Genomic DNA, 13444 nt, shown 5'->3' with positions numbered 1-13444 from the left:
CAACAAGGAACTAACAGTTGGTGCCTGAAAAGCGTATCTGTATCTGTATCATATCATAATTGCGGATATGGGATGTCGCCCAAACCTCAAATCGTCAACTGAATCCAGCTACAATCTTTCTTCACTTCCACAAGAATATATCACTTCTGAAATCAGAATGGATACATATTGAGTCACCTACAGTCATTCAGTTCTTTCGAAACACCCTGAATCTTTCTCTCCGTCCATCACTTGGTCATATCAGCTTGATTGTCTGTATCCATTTACCTCCATCGACACATCCGGCACCGTACCACGAGTTCACGACACATATCGTTCAATCATGGCTACTCCTCAGGCAACAAAACGACTCCAGAAGGACTATCAAGCCATCATAAAACAGCCCGTCCCTTACATTAGTGCCCACCCTTCGGAGTCCAACATTCTCGAATGGCACTACATCCTCACCGGCCCGCCACAGACACCGTACGAGGGCGGTCAATACTGGGGCACGCTCCAATTTCCACCAGACTACCCGTTCGCTCCTCCGGCCATCCGCATGCACACTCCCAGTGGCCGCTTCCAGCCAAGTACACGATTATGTCTCAGCATCTCCGACTTCCATCCCAAGAGCTTCAACCCTGCATGGGGGGTTAGCACGATCCTCGTGGGCTTGATGAGCTTCATGACCAGCGAAGAGATGACGACCGGAAGTGTAAGAGCCAACGAAGCCGAAAGGCGATTGTTCGCCGCAAGGACGCGCTGGTGGAATTCAACAGGGGGCGGATCGTCCAACCGCATCATACCGGGTGTCAGTCCTGAACAAGAAGCGACAGCACGGTCGGGTAGCAACAATGGGGGAAATGGTCTCGCGGGCATCGGCGCAGTCAAGGCTGGTGATGGTGGCGCTAAGTTCCGAAAGGAGTTTCCGGAGCTGGATGAGCAAAACTGGAAATGGATGACAGAGAAGCGAATCGACCCGAAGACCGGATACGTCGTCAGCTCCTCGGCGGCGGGCCCGGGCCCATGTAACTCCACGGCCGCAGCTCTGAGACGAAGACCGGGTTCAAGTACGTCCGGACTCGGTGCGATGGTCGAGGGAGGTCAAGCGGCTCGACAGGCTGGGCAGGTGGGTGGAGGATGGGTGGCAAGGAATAAGTGGAAGATTGGGTTGGTGGTGGTGTTTGGTTATGTTATATTGGCTCGTCTGCTAGGTGATGGAACTACGGACTCCTCGTAGTCACAGGCGGCTCCGGGCAAACAGCAACCCTGCGGCTCAGTTACGATAAACACATGAAAAATAGCTGGTGGATGGATCAGGTTGTTGGGCGCAAACGGGTCATTAACAACGGCGTTCAGGGCATCACGATAGAGTCCACCAGGTAGGATCATATCCCGATCATTTGCATGGGCGGGCATGATTCTCTCGTTATTGGAAACTATCATTCAATTCTGTCTGCTTCTCTACCTAGTGCTACGGTAATACATAGACGCTGTGTATGTCCATGTTCCAGCGAATAAAAGTGATAGGCCATGAGACAGAGACTCGCATCAATGTAATCCTTCCGGCGCTCTTGCTCTCGTGAACCCTTCGCAATCGAATAATGTATGCCTCATGTCATGGACGCCAGTGGCAGAATATCGGAATCGGGACACGTGAAGGGTGCCTTCCCGCCTAGTTCGTCTTCTCCTCAACAACCTCTGTAGTACCGATCTTGCTCGGAACGGTGACCTTGACATTGCCCTTCTCGATTTCATTCTGGAGTCTCTCTAGTCGCGACTCCTTTGGTGCGCTCCTCCATGCTGGCCTGCCGGAATCGAAGACTTCGTCCATTTCCTCTGCGAGACTGAATTAGTCACGTGATCTCCACGAGATATCGAAAACCAGGACGAAAGGGCTTACCGAGTGTTTTCCCCTTAGTCTCGGGGGCAGTCAGGAACATGTGGATGAAGGCAGCGCCATTAAAAGCTGCGAATATCATGTACATCTTCCAGTTGATGTTCCAGAGGAGAGGTGGGACGCCAAAAGCGAGAGCGCAATTCCACGCCCAGTTCGATGCGGTGGCTAGCGACACCGCTTTGGCTCGAACCTTCGAGGGAAAGATCTCGCTAGGATATGTCCAGCTCACGGGTCCCCACGTGGTTGCAAATGTACAGACGAATAAGCTAGATCAAAGTTAGGATTGGACCTATCTGGGGAAAAGGGGGTGGGTGGGGGTGGGGCGGAGGGGATCCCGAGGACTTACTAAGAGGCCGCAACGACTGCTCGGCTGGCAGCTGGATTGTCTGCGAGCACCCAGCTGATGTCACTGAGCGTTGGATCTGTCCCAGGGTTCGGCTTGCCATAGACCCCCTGGACGGAGCCAGAGATGAAGAGCCAAACCATCATGCCGAACGATCCAAGAAGAAGAGCTGGACGACGACCCCATTTGTCTAAGTAGAGAATTGCAGGGAGTGTGAGTGCCACATTGAGGATGTACTGGATGGATGCTGTGAGAAGCGGGTTGCCGAGGCCACTGGCTTCCATGATATACACAATATCTATTTTGGTGAGCAGAGAAACACGGTATGTAAGGTTCGGAAAAACTTACAATACATCATGATATTCATACCAGACCTGAATATATGTTAGTATGCATTATCAACTGCAAGACATATTGCAAAACATACAGCTGACTCCACATCTGGATGGACATCCCTAGTATGACTCGCTTCAGCATACGCGGCTGCACGAGGGCTTGGAAGCTATTGGTCGCTTCCTCGCGCTCGAACCTCAAGGCTTCCTCGATTTCCTTGTATTCAGCAAGAACTTTCGGATCGTTGATGTCGCCCTTCGCATGAAGGTTTGCGAGAACCAGGAGGGCTTCATCCCATCGATCCTTAGATGCCAACCAACGTGGGCTTCGCGGGAAAAAGAACAAGCCAATTAGTAGGATTGCACCAGGGACAGCTTGGATTCCCCAAGGGATACGGAATGCTGCTGTTCCCTGAGTTGGGTTTGTTGCCCCGCCATCGACGTGAGAAGCCCCATACTGGATGAAATATTGGATCAAGATACCCCTGAAGAACTATGTCAGTTATTGCGCCAAAGGAAGAGAAGATTGATAATATAGAAGGATGGAGAAGAACTTCGAAATGGTTCCGCTGTGTAATTTGTCCGTTCCTGTCCACGTAACAACTCACCAAGTGATAGCCCACTGCTGAAAGGAGACGACACGGCCCCGAATATTCTTCGGCGCTATCTCCGATTGATAAACCGGTACGATGGTAGAACAAATACCGATAGATACGCCTGAAATAACTCTCCCGACACATAGAAGAGGGATCCCGTTCGAAGCGGCCTGGAGACTGTAGCGGCAGTTTCAGCATGGGAAGGATCACGCACTGATCGTCGGGGAATCTCACATGGAACCGATGATCCAAATCACACTCGCAATCTGAATAGCAGCACGGCGGGAGAACCTGTCAGCTATGAAGCTACTCGCAAGGGCGCCGAAGAACGACCCGGCTGGCATGCTCGCAGTAATGCCTCCTTGTCGGTACGAAACAGGGTTGTCGAAGTAGTTCTTGTAGGCCTGTGTCCCGAGGACGCCAGACATCGACGAGATGTCAAAGCCGAACAGTCCACCGCCTACATGATAACATTTAGCAAGCTTCTGGAAAAGTAAATGGACTCCGTACCGATCGCGGCGAACCCGCAGATCGCGTAGACATTGTAGAATGTCTTCATTGTGAAGAATCCGATTGGTGTCACTCAGATTCGGTGTATTTGAAAGATTCGACGTTTAGAGAATCAGGGAAGACATTGAAGTTGTGACCCAACAGAAGACTGACTGCGAGAAGAAACGCTGAGGAGGCGGCCAGAAAGTAGGAGTCGCCTGCCGCATATAACAGAAGAGGACTATCCAGATGGCGAATGCACCTTCCTTGCCTCTTGGTCATGGGTCAGTCGCCGATGCTATCCATCGCTGATCGCCATTCAGTATTCCCTGGCGGCTGGTTAATTCCACGATTCACTGCCTGGGTTCACAAAATCGAATTCAGCCGTGCCTATAGTCGTACCCAATCCTGCAATTCAGGAGCATATTCACACCTCCATGCTTCTCGAAAAACCTAGTCATGTAACTCCGCATCGCGCTAGCAACGCGAAGTTACAGTGGATAATAGCTCTGGGGAATCCAGCGGCCGCTTTCCTGGATCACGATCCTACCATGTCTACGGAGGTCGGACTCAGTCAGGTTAGGAAGGACAAAGCTTCATATCGGCTCTTCCATTGGCGTGGATGAAAGTCTGGGGTAAAGGCTCCAATGAGTCCAACCCAACCAGGACCTTGAGCCCTTCTGGTATTATTCTGCTGGAAGTTGCGGGGAACAGTGGGCCCCGTGGTCTGTCCGGATATGAACCACAAATGGAGTCCCAGGCGCTGAGTGCTACACAACTTGCACGCGAATGTAACACGGGGAACTGAGCCCGACGCACATGGACACCAAAGTGGACGGGAGGGAGGGTGAATGGCGCCAGATGCTCAGGTCAAGCTGTTCAGGAGACTGGAAAGGCTGTGGTGTTTCTAGCCATTCAGTCTTCAAAGGGACGTCGGAATGAAATGAACCCTCCAGCCAGGCGCACGACGAGCCGCCATAGGTGAGGATTGCCGTCCTCCTTGCCACAAATCGAGATGATCGTCATTCAGGAAATCAGGATTCAGATTTCAGGGCCCAGGGGTGGTGAAGTGCGGAGTTCCATCACCAGGCAACAAGGCAACCCAAGAAACCTACCAGCTAGCATTGGTGACATGCAGGTGGCAGCACGAGACTTCTACTCGTTCAGGGGATTGGACATGTATGAACTCTGATGTAGCACAAAAGCTAAATGACTCTCGACAGTTCGGGATGTACCAGGGTCCCATTGTTTATCCACAGAGAAGAAGTCGGGATGGTCCTGCTGCACGCATTGACGACTATCGAGCATGATATTGATGCGCTCTTGCAATATTATCCCCGCTTCCTCAGGAAGTCAGGACCTTGAAAAACATGCCCTTCGCGACAGGTGAACCCGAGGGTCTTCGCCCTTCGGAGTTCGAACAGTAAGATTTTAGGCCGATCGGTTGATGGGGGGTACGGTAATTAGAACCCGGCGTGTAACCCTGTTAGAGTCCGGAACATGAATGCAACACCAAAAGAGGGATATCCTCAGCGCCGACGGCGGGTCCAACAGCTCGTGCACAAATCAGGCTACCTACCAGGTTATAGGTAGTACCTACTACCGAGCACATTCGCAACAATCAAGCGCGGTGCCAATGAGCCCACCGAACAAGTCTCGGAATGAGGTTTCATAACTTATAGAGCGGTAGTGTTAAGTATGATACAAACGTTCACTATTGACCGCAACGATAATATGGATACCTATTTTTCCGAAATATCGGCGGTTCTCCAAGCATCTGCCTGGGATTCGATGCCGAACTCATCCCAAACACCGGAAAGCCCAAGAAAATCGCATGGCAAGTTTATTAAAGTATAACCACGGCGGCACCAAGCATCATATACTGCACCATTCTCCGTCGGTCGACCTCTTTCTTCAGCATCACCAAGCACGTCGCCACCACCAGCTCCTCCGAGATGTACTTGGGCGCGTCGCGATGGAAAACCAGGTTTCCTCCATTCCCGGCGTTGTTCTTGCTGACGCCGGGGGGCCGAGTGTCTTCGTTTCGGACGAGCTGCGCGACTGTCACGCCCTCGGGCCCCTTGCCCTTCCTGGCGTTCCCCCCTTCATACTGACTTCGGTTCTGCAGCATGACGAGGGCGATGGTCAGCTGTTGCTGGCCTGAAGCATCCCGCTCCTGGACGTAGCGCCACTCGAATGCGCCGCCTTCGGGTGAAGTGAACCCGTAGGTCTTTCGTGTCCATTTCCCCGTCCCCAGGACCTCGACGCCTTCCTTTCCTTGTTCCCACACGTTCTGCCAATCGGTCGAGGCCTGCCCTGGGGAGGTCGGCGCCGATGGACGAGAAAATCCTGACGATCCCATCGGCATGCAACGGATGACCGGATGCTTGGACGGGCCGAAGTTATATTCGGTCGTGGCGACGAGCCGGGCATTAATCTGACCGTTGGCGCCGACGCTGTCGTTCCGCATGAGGACGCTGTTGCCAGTGGCCTTCGTCTCCCGAAGGGACATGTACGCTGAGCTGCCGTCTTCCCGCTGGATGGGGATTTCGAGTTCCGAATACCGGACGGGAAGTCGAACCAAGGAGATTCCTAGGGAGGAGACCTTGAGGACGTGTCCTGGGACGAACGTGCCAGGATCGGTGGTGACGACAGAGCGGATGCTCGGGGCTGGGGATCGTGAGCTGGTTGCGGTTGGTGCGGGGGCCGGTTGGGCTCCATAGAGGCTATCGTCTGGTGGTGGAGCCAACCAAGAGGGATCCTTCTCTTTAATATTGGTCGGAGGGCTATATGATGGTCTGTTGCCTGTGCTATCGGCGTAGGTGGGGGGTGGAGGTGGAGCTTCATAGTCATCCGAGAAGACGTCGCGGTCTGAAGCCCTCAACTCCGCTTGTTCCTGCGAAGTGAGGCTGTTGTAATCTGGAAGAGGGGCATCGTGGTGGTTGATTGCATGGACTGGAAGAGGAGCATCGTGGTTGTTGATTGCACGGACTGGGCCCAGAGGAACCGTGGATTGTCCGAAGGCCATGTTGTTGACTCTTGTATAAAAAATTGGCTCAAACGTAACAGGGGATGCTCTGAGATGGATATAAAGTTTCTCTCTGAACACTTACAGGTAGTTGATCCTTCGTTCAGGATATCCGTCGACTTTAATACCTGCAATCGGCTCCATTCACTTGGGCCTACGTGAATGAAGGCATGAGCTGAGCCTCTTCCCTGAAACGTCATGGCATCAATGATCGGGACAACTTCCATTCCGTAGCGGAAGTGATGAGCGGTTCCACTGATGTTGAATGCACGGGAGAACGCCGAGAGGTATGGAAGCTGGTTCAGTTGCGCAGGTTGCGGCACAGTTTGGTTTCAGTTACGAGCATCAGAGGCTTGGCTGCTGCCACGCGTTCTCCGTGAAATTTATGTAGGACAAGGCATATTTTCGGTTTCCGTGGAGGTATGCTCAGATGTTGGGGACGGGAACTTCATGGAGAGTGGAGGCGCAGTTCCAGATGTTTGCCTCACAAGTCACACAAGGCACGACTCGCAAGTCCTTCCGAAGTGGGCGAACATCATGATTGCTCCGAGTTTTGCGAGCAAGGCAATAGAGTAAACACATGATTCCAATAGATGGCAAAGACCAGCCCTCAGTCTCCAGTCTGTGAAATAGGTGGAAGAATTATTACCATCAGCAGTTGCTCTACGTCTGGCACAGTACATCACGCTTCAAAGTGCAGCACATCAATATACAAAGGATTTTGTCTTGGATGAATTCATTCATGAAGATATCTATGTTGATAGCTCAATTGGTCTGTACATCCAATCATGCTCGACTTATACAACATCATAGGTTCCGCGGGCAGATGTATACAATGTTACCTGCAGTGAACATCGCCCACTACGGTAGGTATGTGGAAGTCTGTATAGTTTGTTAGTCTCTGTGCCATAAAGCTACATGAAACAAGTTGAAAGGGGTTGACGAAAGTCAGATTGTTGAGCTTGAACTTGAATTTTCTCTTCATGAGATTCAGAAGTTATCGTTTATGTGGTAAATCATCAGACGAACAGGGCTGGAGAGGAGGATAGATAGCAAAGGCTCACTTACCACCACGGTTAATATTGCCCAAGAGCAATCCAAAGCACCATTATTTGCATTTTGGTGCCAGTTAAAGCAGGAAGTACTTGTAAAGGATTAATGAAGATGAGAAAGGTGTGGGAGAAAACTTTCAAGTTCACGATGATTTCAAAATAGCACGTGACTTGTATCCCACGGAAGAACAATGATCCACGTGTCCAGTCCACGCAAATGACAAAGGATTGGCGCCTTACAGCCTTGCTGCCCGATGCTGTCGCATGGCGGCTGCCCCTCGTCAACAACGCATCGCAACGGAAGTCGGATGCAAAAGAACGCTGCCTGTTCTAGAGCTCAACGGACAATTCTCTTAAATTATCAAACTCACCAACTCGCCAACTCTCTGCCTCTTCACATCCCTACCTCTCTAAATATCCGACGCTTATTCCAAGCCGACCAGCGTTTAACTCTGTCAAGATGGATTTCACTGGTATCGCCCGTACGTTCTCGAAACTTCTCACCCACCTTGGCCACGAATCTAACAAGAACCAGAGCAGTTCGTCGAATTCTACTATAATACCTTCGATGGAAACCGGACACAACTTGCCGGCTTATATGTATGGGCTCCTGCTGCTATGCCTCCTCCTCGATACCATCCCGCTAACCTGCTCTGCTCAGCGCCCGAACTCCATGCTCACCTTTGAGCAAACCCCGACCATGGGCGCCGATGCCATCATGGAGAAGTTGACCGTTTGTGCCTCGATGTAACCTCCTCGTTAGGTACTCATCTAACTGTTCGGAAACAGGGCCTTCCCTTCTCAAAAGTCAAGCACCAGGTGGCAAGTCTCGATGCCCAACCCGCGGCCGAAGACGGCTCGATCGTCGTGATGGTGACCGGCGCACTTCTGGTGAGTCACTTTCCGCGAGTGCGTTTCGCCAGGGCTCTCCGACTGACCGCGTTCTAGGTCGACGAAGAACAGCGACCGATGAGCTACAGCCAAGTGTTCCAGCTGAAGCCCGATGGACAAGGAAGCTATTACGTGTTCAACGACATCTTCCGACTAGTCTATCCGGCTGCGTAAGCCATAAGTAGTTCTTGCTTGCTTGCCATGGCGTGAGCGATGCGTTTGCATAAATTCACTCCATTTTCATGTTTGTACTTGATCGGCATAGAGATAGCGGGGTATATCAGGAGAAGGACGAATACATGTCACGATTTGAGGCTGATTTGCCGTTCTATTGGCAAGAACACAAGCTGTAGATATCCATCACCCGCTGTACCTGTGGTAGGCAACACCAGTACCAACCTCGACCCGAGTTCCGGCTCCCCAGCGAGATACCACATCCACGATGGACATGAGTGAGTCTGAAGGGACAGCAATCGGAGTGGCCGACTCGGGTCGCTTCTCTACATTATTCATCCAAGGATTCTGCACTTTCCGGGTGCTTACACTCCTGTCACCTACAGTCCTCTTGGTACCGCGGAATATGACTTTGCATGGGGGCCTTCATCCATATATACTGAATTGCTGATTGCTAAAGTCCATACGTCACCCCTCTGCTGTGAAGTTCAGGGCAACCTTGATGAGCAGGCCGACTCTTGTTAAACTCGATAGATTTGCTCTACAATTTCCAAAATGAGAATAGTGATTCCACATTCTGAAATTAGGATTGAGGCATAAGGTTCAATTTCAATATTCAAAGTGAAAACAGGGATAATGGCCGCAAATAGCCAAGCGTGGCAGCCCCAGCAGCGTTGCCCCGTCGGCCATCGGCCATCCCTCTAGGCTCTAGAAGTCCGACAAACGTGAACAACGTGGAGCTTCTCTACTTCTGACTTACGCAAGCTTATTGAGGCAGCACCTTTACTTCCCTCTTTGTCCGCAACGCACTTCACAACACCCGTTTTCTGTTACTGCCATTGTCACTGCCACGATTCTCTTAAACCGACTCCTTCCCATCCGTCGATTCCCCAAATCCCTCCTCAACTTTGCCGTGTTCCATCCATCATCGCACGCCGCTGCGCATCAGTTCCCCGAATTCCCGAAACCGAGAGGACAACAATACAACCTTGGACGCCTCTACCACGGATCGCTTCGGCACACTCGTATCCAAACCCCTTCTAATTCGGTTGCCATCGCGGTTCGTCCCGCCAGACCGCCGCCATGACGTTGATGGATGAGTTCAGAACGAGGAACTTCAGTAAGTTCGATAGAGTCGAGGGCGGTTCGGATGGACCAGGCGATGGATGCTGACATGCTATTGTATAGGTATATATGGACAATGGTTAGTACCGCCATGCAATCACAACCCGTCCCAGGCAGTGCCATGAGTCCCCTATGCATCGTACGATGTCCGATTGTACAATGTCCCTCTCCATGGCATGATATGGAGTTCTCGCTGCGATCTAGACCGAGACACGATCCCGAACAATCTGCGGTGGATGAATAGAAAACCACGACTGACATGCCCCGAACAGGACCGGAGTGATCGCAATGATCCTATGCTTTGCCCTCGGCATTGCAAACATCTTCAACTTCCATTGGGTTATCGTTTTTAGCGTCATATGCCTGTACGTGCTCGACACCCTCCATTTCTGCGTGCTGGGTCGCTGGCCCGCATCTAACCCGTCGTCACAGTGTATGTTCCTTCATCATCCTCTTTATCGAGATCCCCCTCCTCCTTCGGATCTGCCCGACCTCCGGAAAGTTCGACGAATTCATCCGTCGCTTCAACACGTCCTACATGCGCGCCGCCGTCTACGGCGTCATGTCGACCATCCAATGGTTATCGATCATCGCGAAGACGACGAGCCTGATCGCCGCGGCGATCCTACTGCTCGTGGCTGCGGCGTTCTATGCGTTGGCCGGGTTGAAGAAGCAGGAGTTCATGAGCTCGAAAACGCTGGGCGGCCAGGGGGTTGCGCAGATGATTGTGTGATCGGGAGGGAGGGGCTGGTTGCTATGAGTATGTTATCCTGGCATTCGGTTGTGGACACGATTCAAGAGCATGGGATTTGAATTCGTCGGCCTCGGTGGCTGGTTGCTGGATATGGCGTCCGAGGCGCATATGATCACGATTTGATGTTTCTCGCTAGGTATCTCGCTACCGAGGCGTCGAACAGTAGTCAGCCGTATTGTCTTTTCTGGATGGTCTGGTTACGCTGTCATTTTTTTTTGGACGCTATCAGTTTTATTTGCAAAAACGTCGATGTATCCGTATCTTTTGCTCGCAAGACGTGTATCGCTTACTATCCAGTTCCACATTATTCCGTTTGATGCCAGTAACTGATATACCAGTAACTTGACTTTGTCGAATTCCCAGCCTAACTCACCGCTTATTTAGCACATGTGTTTGCACGGGCTTTCGTGAAAGCCGATAGTGAACCGAGCGATCGTGGACATGTACTCGACTTGTGCATGGTTGACAGCTTGATATTAGCTACACAGAACAGAAAAGGGGGGGTTGCGTCATTCAGGAGCGATGTATTAACCATGGAATTAATCAGGAGATGATTGAACCTAATCAATTCGCTCAGGGGTCAATCTATTCATATCTACAGCCTCGCTCTCCTGGCTCAGAATGCACTACAGTGCCGAAGTGCTCCAGGCTCGTTCCCAAAACTCCGCGTTTCCTGGTATTGCCGTGGTATCAACCGGTTCATTCGCCTCAGAACTCCAAAGAATAGCAATGAACATGTTCGAGGACCGTGCTTCAAGTTGGACCGCCTCAGTCGCTCCAGATTTCGCCTTCCTCTCGCTCATGGAACTTGTCGCCTTCCTCAATCTCGAACAACCACTTCAGCCGCCGGCAACGGGCGCTTTCGATCTGTCTCGCAAAACGAAGGATGTCCCCGTTTGCAGAATGTCGGTTTCGCAAGCATACAAGTTTCTCTCGACTCAAGACCATCAGTGGAACTGGCTGTGGTCGATCATCCAGGGAGAGATCTATAATAATAAGAATAACAAGACACATTAGTATGAATATTGTGTGGTGAGATCGTGGTTCGTAGGGTTCATGTGGTGTTTATTCTTCAACTTCTCCTTCCTCACTTCCGATAGCAGGGTCCTCCTCCTCTGCTGCCTTCACCGGCTCAAGACCGTTCCCATTGATCTTCGCCGGCAATACGCGCCCATTGGTGATGTCACGAATCGGATCCGGATCTCGTTCTTCGGTTCGAGCGCGTTTCGCCGGTCGCTCATCGCCATTCTCATGTGCTTCCTGGAGTTGTCGTGCCGCCGCCGGAACCCGCGAAACAGACGCTACCGCTGCGGGGATTCGTGATGCGAGGGTGCGTTTTTCGGGTTTCTTCAGGTCATTTGCGATAGGATCGTCGCCATTATTGGCGTGCGACGTCGGGATGGTCCCGTTCTCCAGCGGTGCTCGCTCACTTCGACGCGACTTCTCTGCGGTGAGTTGACTGTCGGTGCGCTGCGTCTCTGGCGCTCCCTCCGCTTCCCCAAACGAAATCGCGCTTCCAGGTGTTGCCATTCCGCTCTCTCGTCGCACTCGGGTCTTCGCATTCCGCTCGTCGCCGTCTTCGGGGGTCCGCATCGCTCCATATAACGACCATCGATCTTTGCTTTGGGGATCCAATTGCTTCGCCGCCTCGGCGACCTTTCCATCGTAACCGTCGGCCATGTAGTTGCACGCCCGTCGCACATCCCTGAGCTTCACTCGTTGGACTTCCCACCATGGTCGGCCACCGCCATCATCCGCAAAATCGACCCCGCAATGTTTGGCCCCGCAATAGAGCGCAGCCGCAGCAATCGTCCGGGCCGTGAATAGCAAGGATGCCTGGGTTAAGTTGGAGTCGTTGAGGAAACTCCAGGCAGCATTCCGAAGCTGCTTCTCATGCGCGACGTTATAGTACTTGAGCATATCGAAAAGTAGTCGGTAGGGAGATTCGATGTTGACGTCGAAGCATAGCATGTCCAGAATCTTGTCCTCGTTGAGGTTGATGGTGTCGCGCCAGCGCCAGTAGTCTTTGGTTTGTTCATCGACAATCATGTTGGGGTTCTTGAGGGCGACACGGCAACACGCGATGACAACTTCCTTGATGTTGCGGCATTGCTCTTCGATCTTGGTCGCGATGAAGAGGCAGATTCCAGCGATTTGCTGTTGGGAAGCGAAGAATCAGCGTTCTCGATTCGAGCTACCAAGTCGCACGTAGACACTCACATAGTGATGTAGAGGCTTGTAGTCACTCTTAGCGACGAGAGACCGTCGCATAAGGTACCGGTTGAGGAGGGCGGAAGCCGTCGAGATTGTGATTTGAGACAGCTTGAGCATAATGCCAACTTGAGTGATGAAATTCGTCCCTTTGAACCGAGCGATCCTTTCTTCCTCAAGCGACATGCCGTCCAAGATCGATGGGGTTCTCAAGAGCTCCTCCTCGGCATATATCCATTGGCGTTCTTTCTCCGCAAGCACATCTTGCGGAGACTTCTGTGGTTTAAGGTATGAGAAGAAATCGTCAATCAGCGGATGCCCCGACTTTTCTCCGGAACCCATGGCGAGGAGCTTAGAAGAGATCGATGATTGCATTCAGGGAGAGAAGGGAAGGAGAGGGACAGAATGATGCCCCGGTAAGCAACATGAGAGGAACCGAACCGTTCGAGAGGTGATTCGATGCGACGCGGGGCGTGAAGTGAAATAAAGAAGCTGGAGACAGGTCTCCTTCAAAGGCGCAATTGGAGAAGCTGTTGCAGGCGATAGATATATCTGTCGTAAAGTGAAGAT

General features: G+C 51.9%; 6 protein-coding genes across 6 annotated transcripts; 3 read left to right on the top strand and 3 right to left on the bottom strand.

Moving 5' to 3' along the window:
- The first annotated feature begins 85 nt into the window (after positions 1–85).
- P152DRAFT_458216 (putative ubiquitin-conjugating enzyme Ubc6) lies at positions 86–1554 on the top strand. The gene has a single exon (XM_033679408.1). It carries the CDS (start codon positions 323–325, stop codon positions 1217–1219), a length of 897 nt encoding a protein of 298 aa, XP_033534679.1. The 5' UTR covers positions 86–322; the 3' UTR covers positions 1220–1554.
- Positions 1405–4141, bottom strand: P152DRAFT_458215 (MFS sugar transporter-like protein). The gene is made up of 8 exons (XM_033679407.1): positions 3661–4141; positions 3385–3610; positions 3163–3327; positions 2650–3039; positions 2571–2596; positions 2226–2520; positions 1883–2145; positions 1405–1818 (listed from the first exon to the last, which is right to left on the bottom strand). Exons 1-8 carry the CDS (start codon positions 3707–3709, stop codon positions 1655–1657), a joined length of 1578 nt encoding a protein of 525 aa, XP_033534678.1. The 5' UTR covers positions 3710–4141; the 3' UTR covers positions 1405–1654.
- A 1153-nt stretch (positions 4142–5294) lies between these two features.
- Positions 5295–7104, bottom strand: P152DRAFT_458214 (uncharacterized protein). Its single transcript, XM_033679406.1, has one exon. The coding sequence runs from the start codon at positions 6665–6667 to the stop codon at positions 5486–5488; it is 1182 nt and encodes a 393-aa protein (XP_033534677.1). The 5' UTR covers positions 6668–7104; the 3' UTR covers positions 5295–5485.
- A 351-nt stretch (positions 7105–7455) lies between these two features.
- P152DRAFT_466326 (putative nuclear transport factor NTF-2) lies at positions 7456–8784 on the top strand (the record flags this gene model as incomplete). Its single annotated transcript, XM_033680688.1, has 5 exons — positions 7456–7480; positions 8249–8319; positions 8381–8452; positions 8509–8610; positions 8668–8784. 5 exons carry the CDS (start codon positions 7456–7458, stop codon positions 8782–8784), a joined length of 387 nt encoding a protein of 128 aa, XP_033534676.1.
- Positions 8785–9524: 740 nt separating this feature from the next.
- P152DRAFT_458211 (uncharacterized protein) lies at positions 9525–10986 on the top strand. Its single transcript, XM_033679405.1, has 4 exons — positions 9525–9904; positions 9973–9988; positions 10182–10274; positions 10342–10986. Exons 1-4 carry the CDS (start codon positions 9868–9870, stop codon positions 10640–10642), a joined length of 447 nt encoding a protein of 148 aa, XP_033534675.1. The 5' UTR covers positions 9525–9867; the 3' UTR covers positions 10643–10986.
- A 1249-nt stretch (positions 10987–12235) lies between these two features.
- Positions 12236–13216, bottom strand: P152DRAFT_396227 (cyclin-like protein; the record flags this gene model as incomplete). Its single annotated transcript, XM_033676342.1, has 2 exons — positions 12236–12820; positions 12884–13216. Coding segments are annotated over 2 exons (918 nt in total), but the record flags the coding sequence as incomplete, so codon positions are not given.
- Positions 13217–13444: the final 228 nt, after the last annotated feature.

Source organism: Eremomyces bilateralis (assembly GCF_010015585.1).
Source record: "Eremomyces bilateralis CBS 781.70 unplaced genomic scaffold P152scaffold_8, whole genome shotgun sequence".
Taxonomy (NCBI): Eukaryota; Fungi; Ascomycota; class Dothideomycetes; order Eremomycetales; family Eremomycetaceae; genus Eremomyces; species Eremomyces bilateralis.
This window is presented reverse-complemented; position numbering and strand designations above follow the sequence as displayed.

Excerpts from the sequence above, each read along its gene's own strand:
- P152DRAFT_458211 (XM_033679405.1), top strand. The coding sequence starts at position 9,868 with ATGACGTTGATGGATGAGTTCAGAACGAGGAACTTCA. Across the intron at positions 10,275-10,341 it reads GTTTTTAGCGTCATATGCCT|TGTATGTTCCTTCATCATCC; the intron begins GTACGTGCTCGA and ends CCGTCGTCACAG.
- P152DRAFT_458215 (XM_033679407.1), bottom strand. The coding sequence starts at position 3,709 with ATGAAGACATTCTACAATGTCTACGCGATCTGCGGGTTCGCCGCGATC. Across the intron at positions 2,597-2,649 it reads ATCCAGATGTGGAGTCAGCT|GTCTGGTATGAATATCATGA; the intron begins GTATGTTTTGCA and ends ACATATATTCAG. Across the intron at positions 2,146-2,225 it reads GCAGTCGTTGCGGCCTCTTA|CTTATTCGTCTGTACATTTG; the intron begins GTAAGTCCTCGG and ends ACTTTGATCTAG.
- P152DRAFT_458214 (XM_033679406.1), bottom strand. The coding sequence starts at position 6,667 with ATGGCCTTCGGACAATCCACGGTTCCTCTGGGCCCAGTCCGTGCAATC.
- P152DRAFT_458216 (XM_033679408.1), top strand. The coding sequence starts at position 323 with ATGGCTACTCCTCAGGCAACAAAACGACTCCAGAAGGACTATCAAGCC.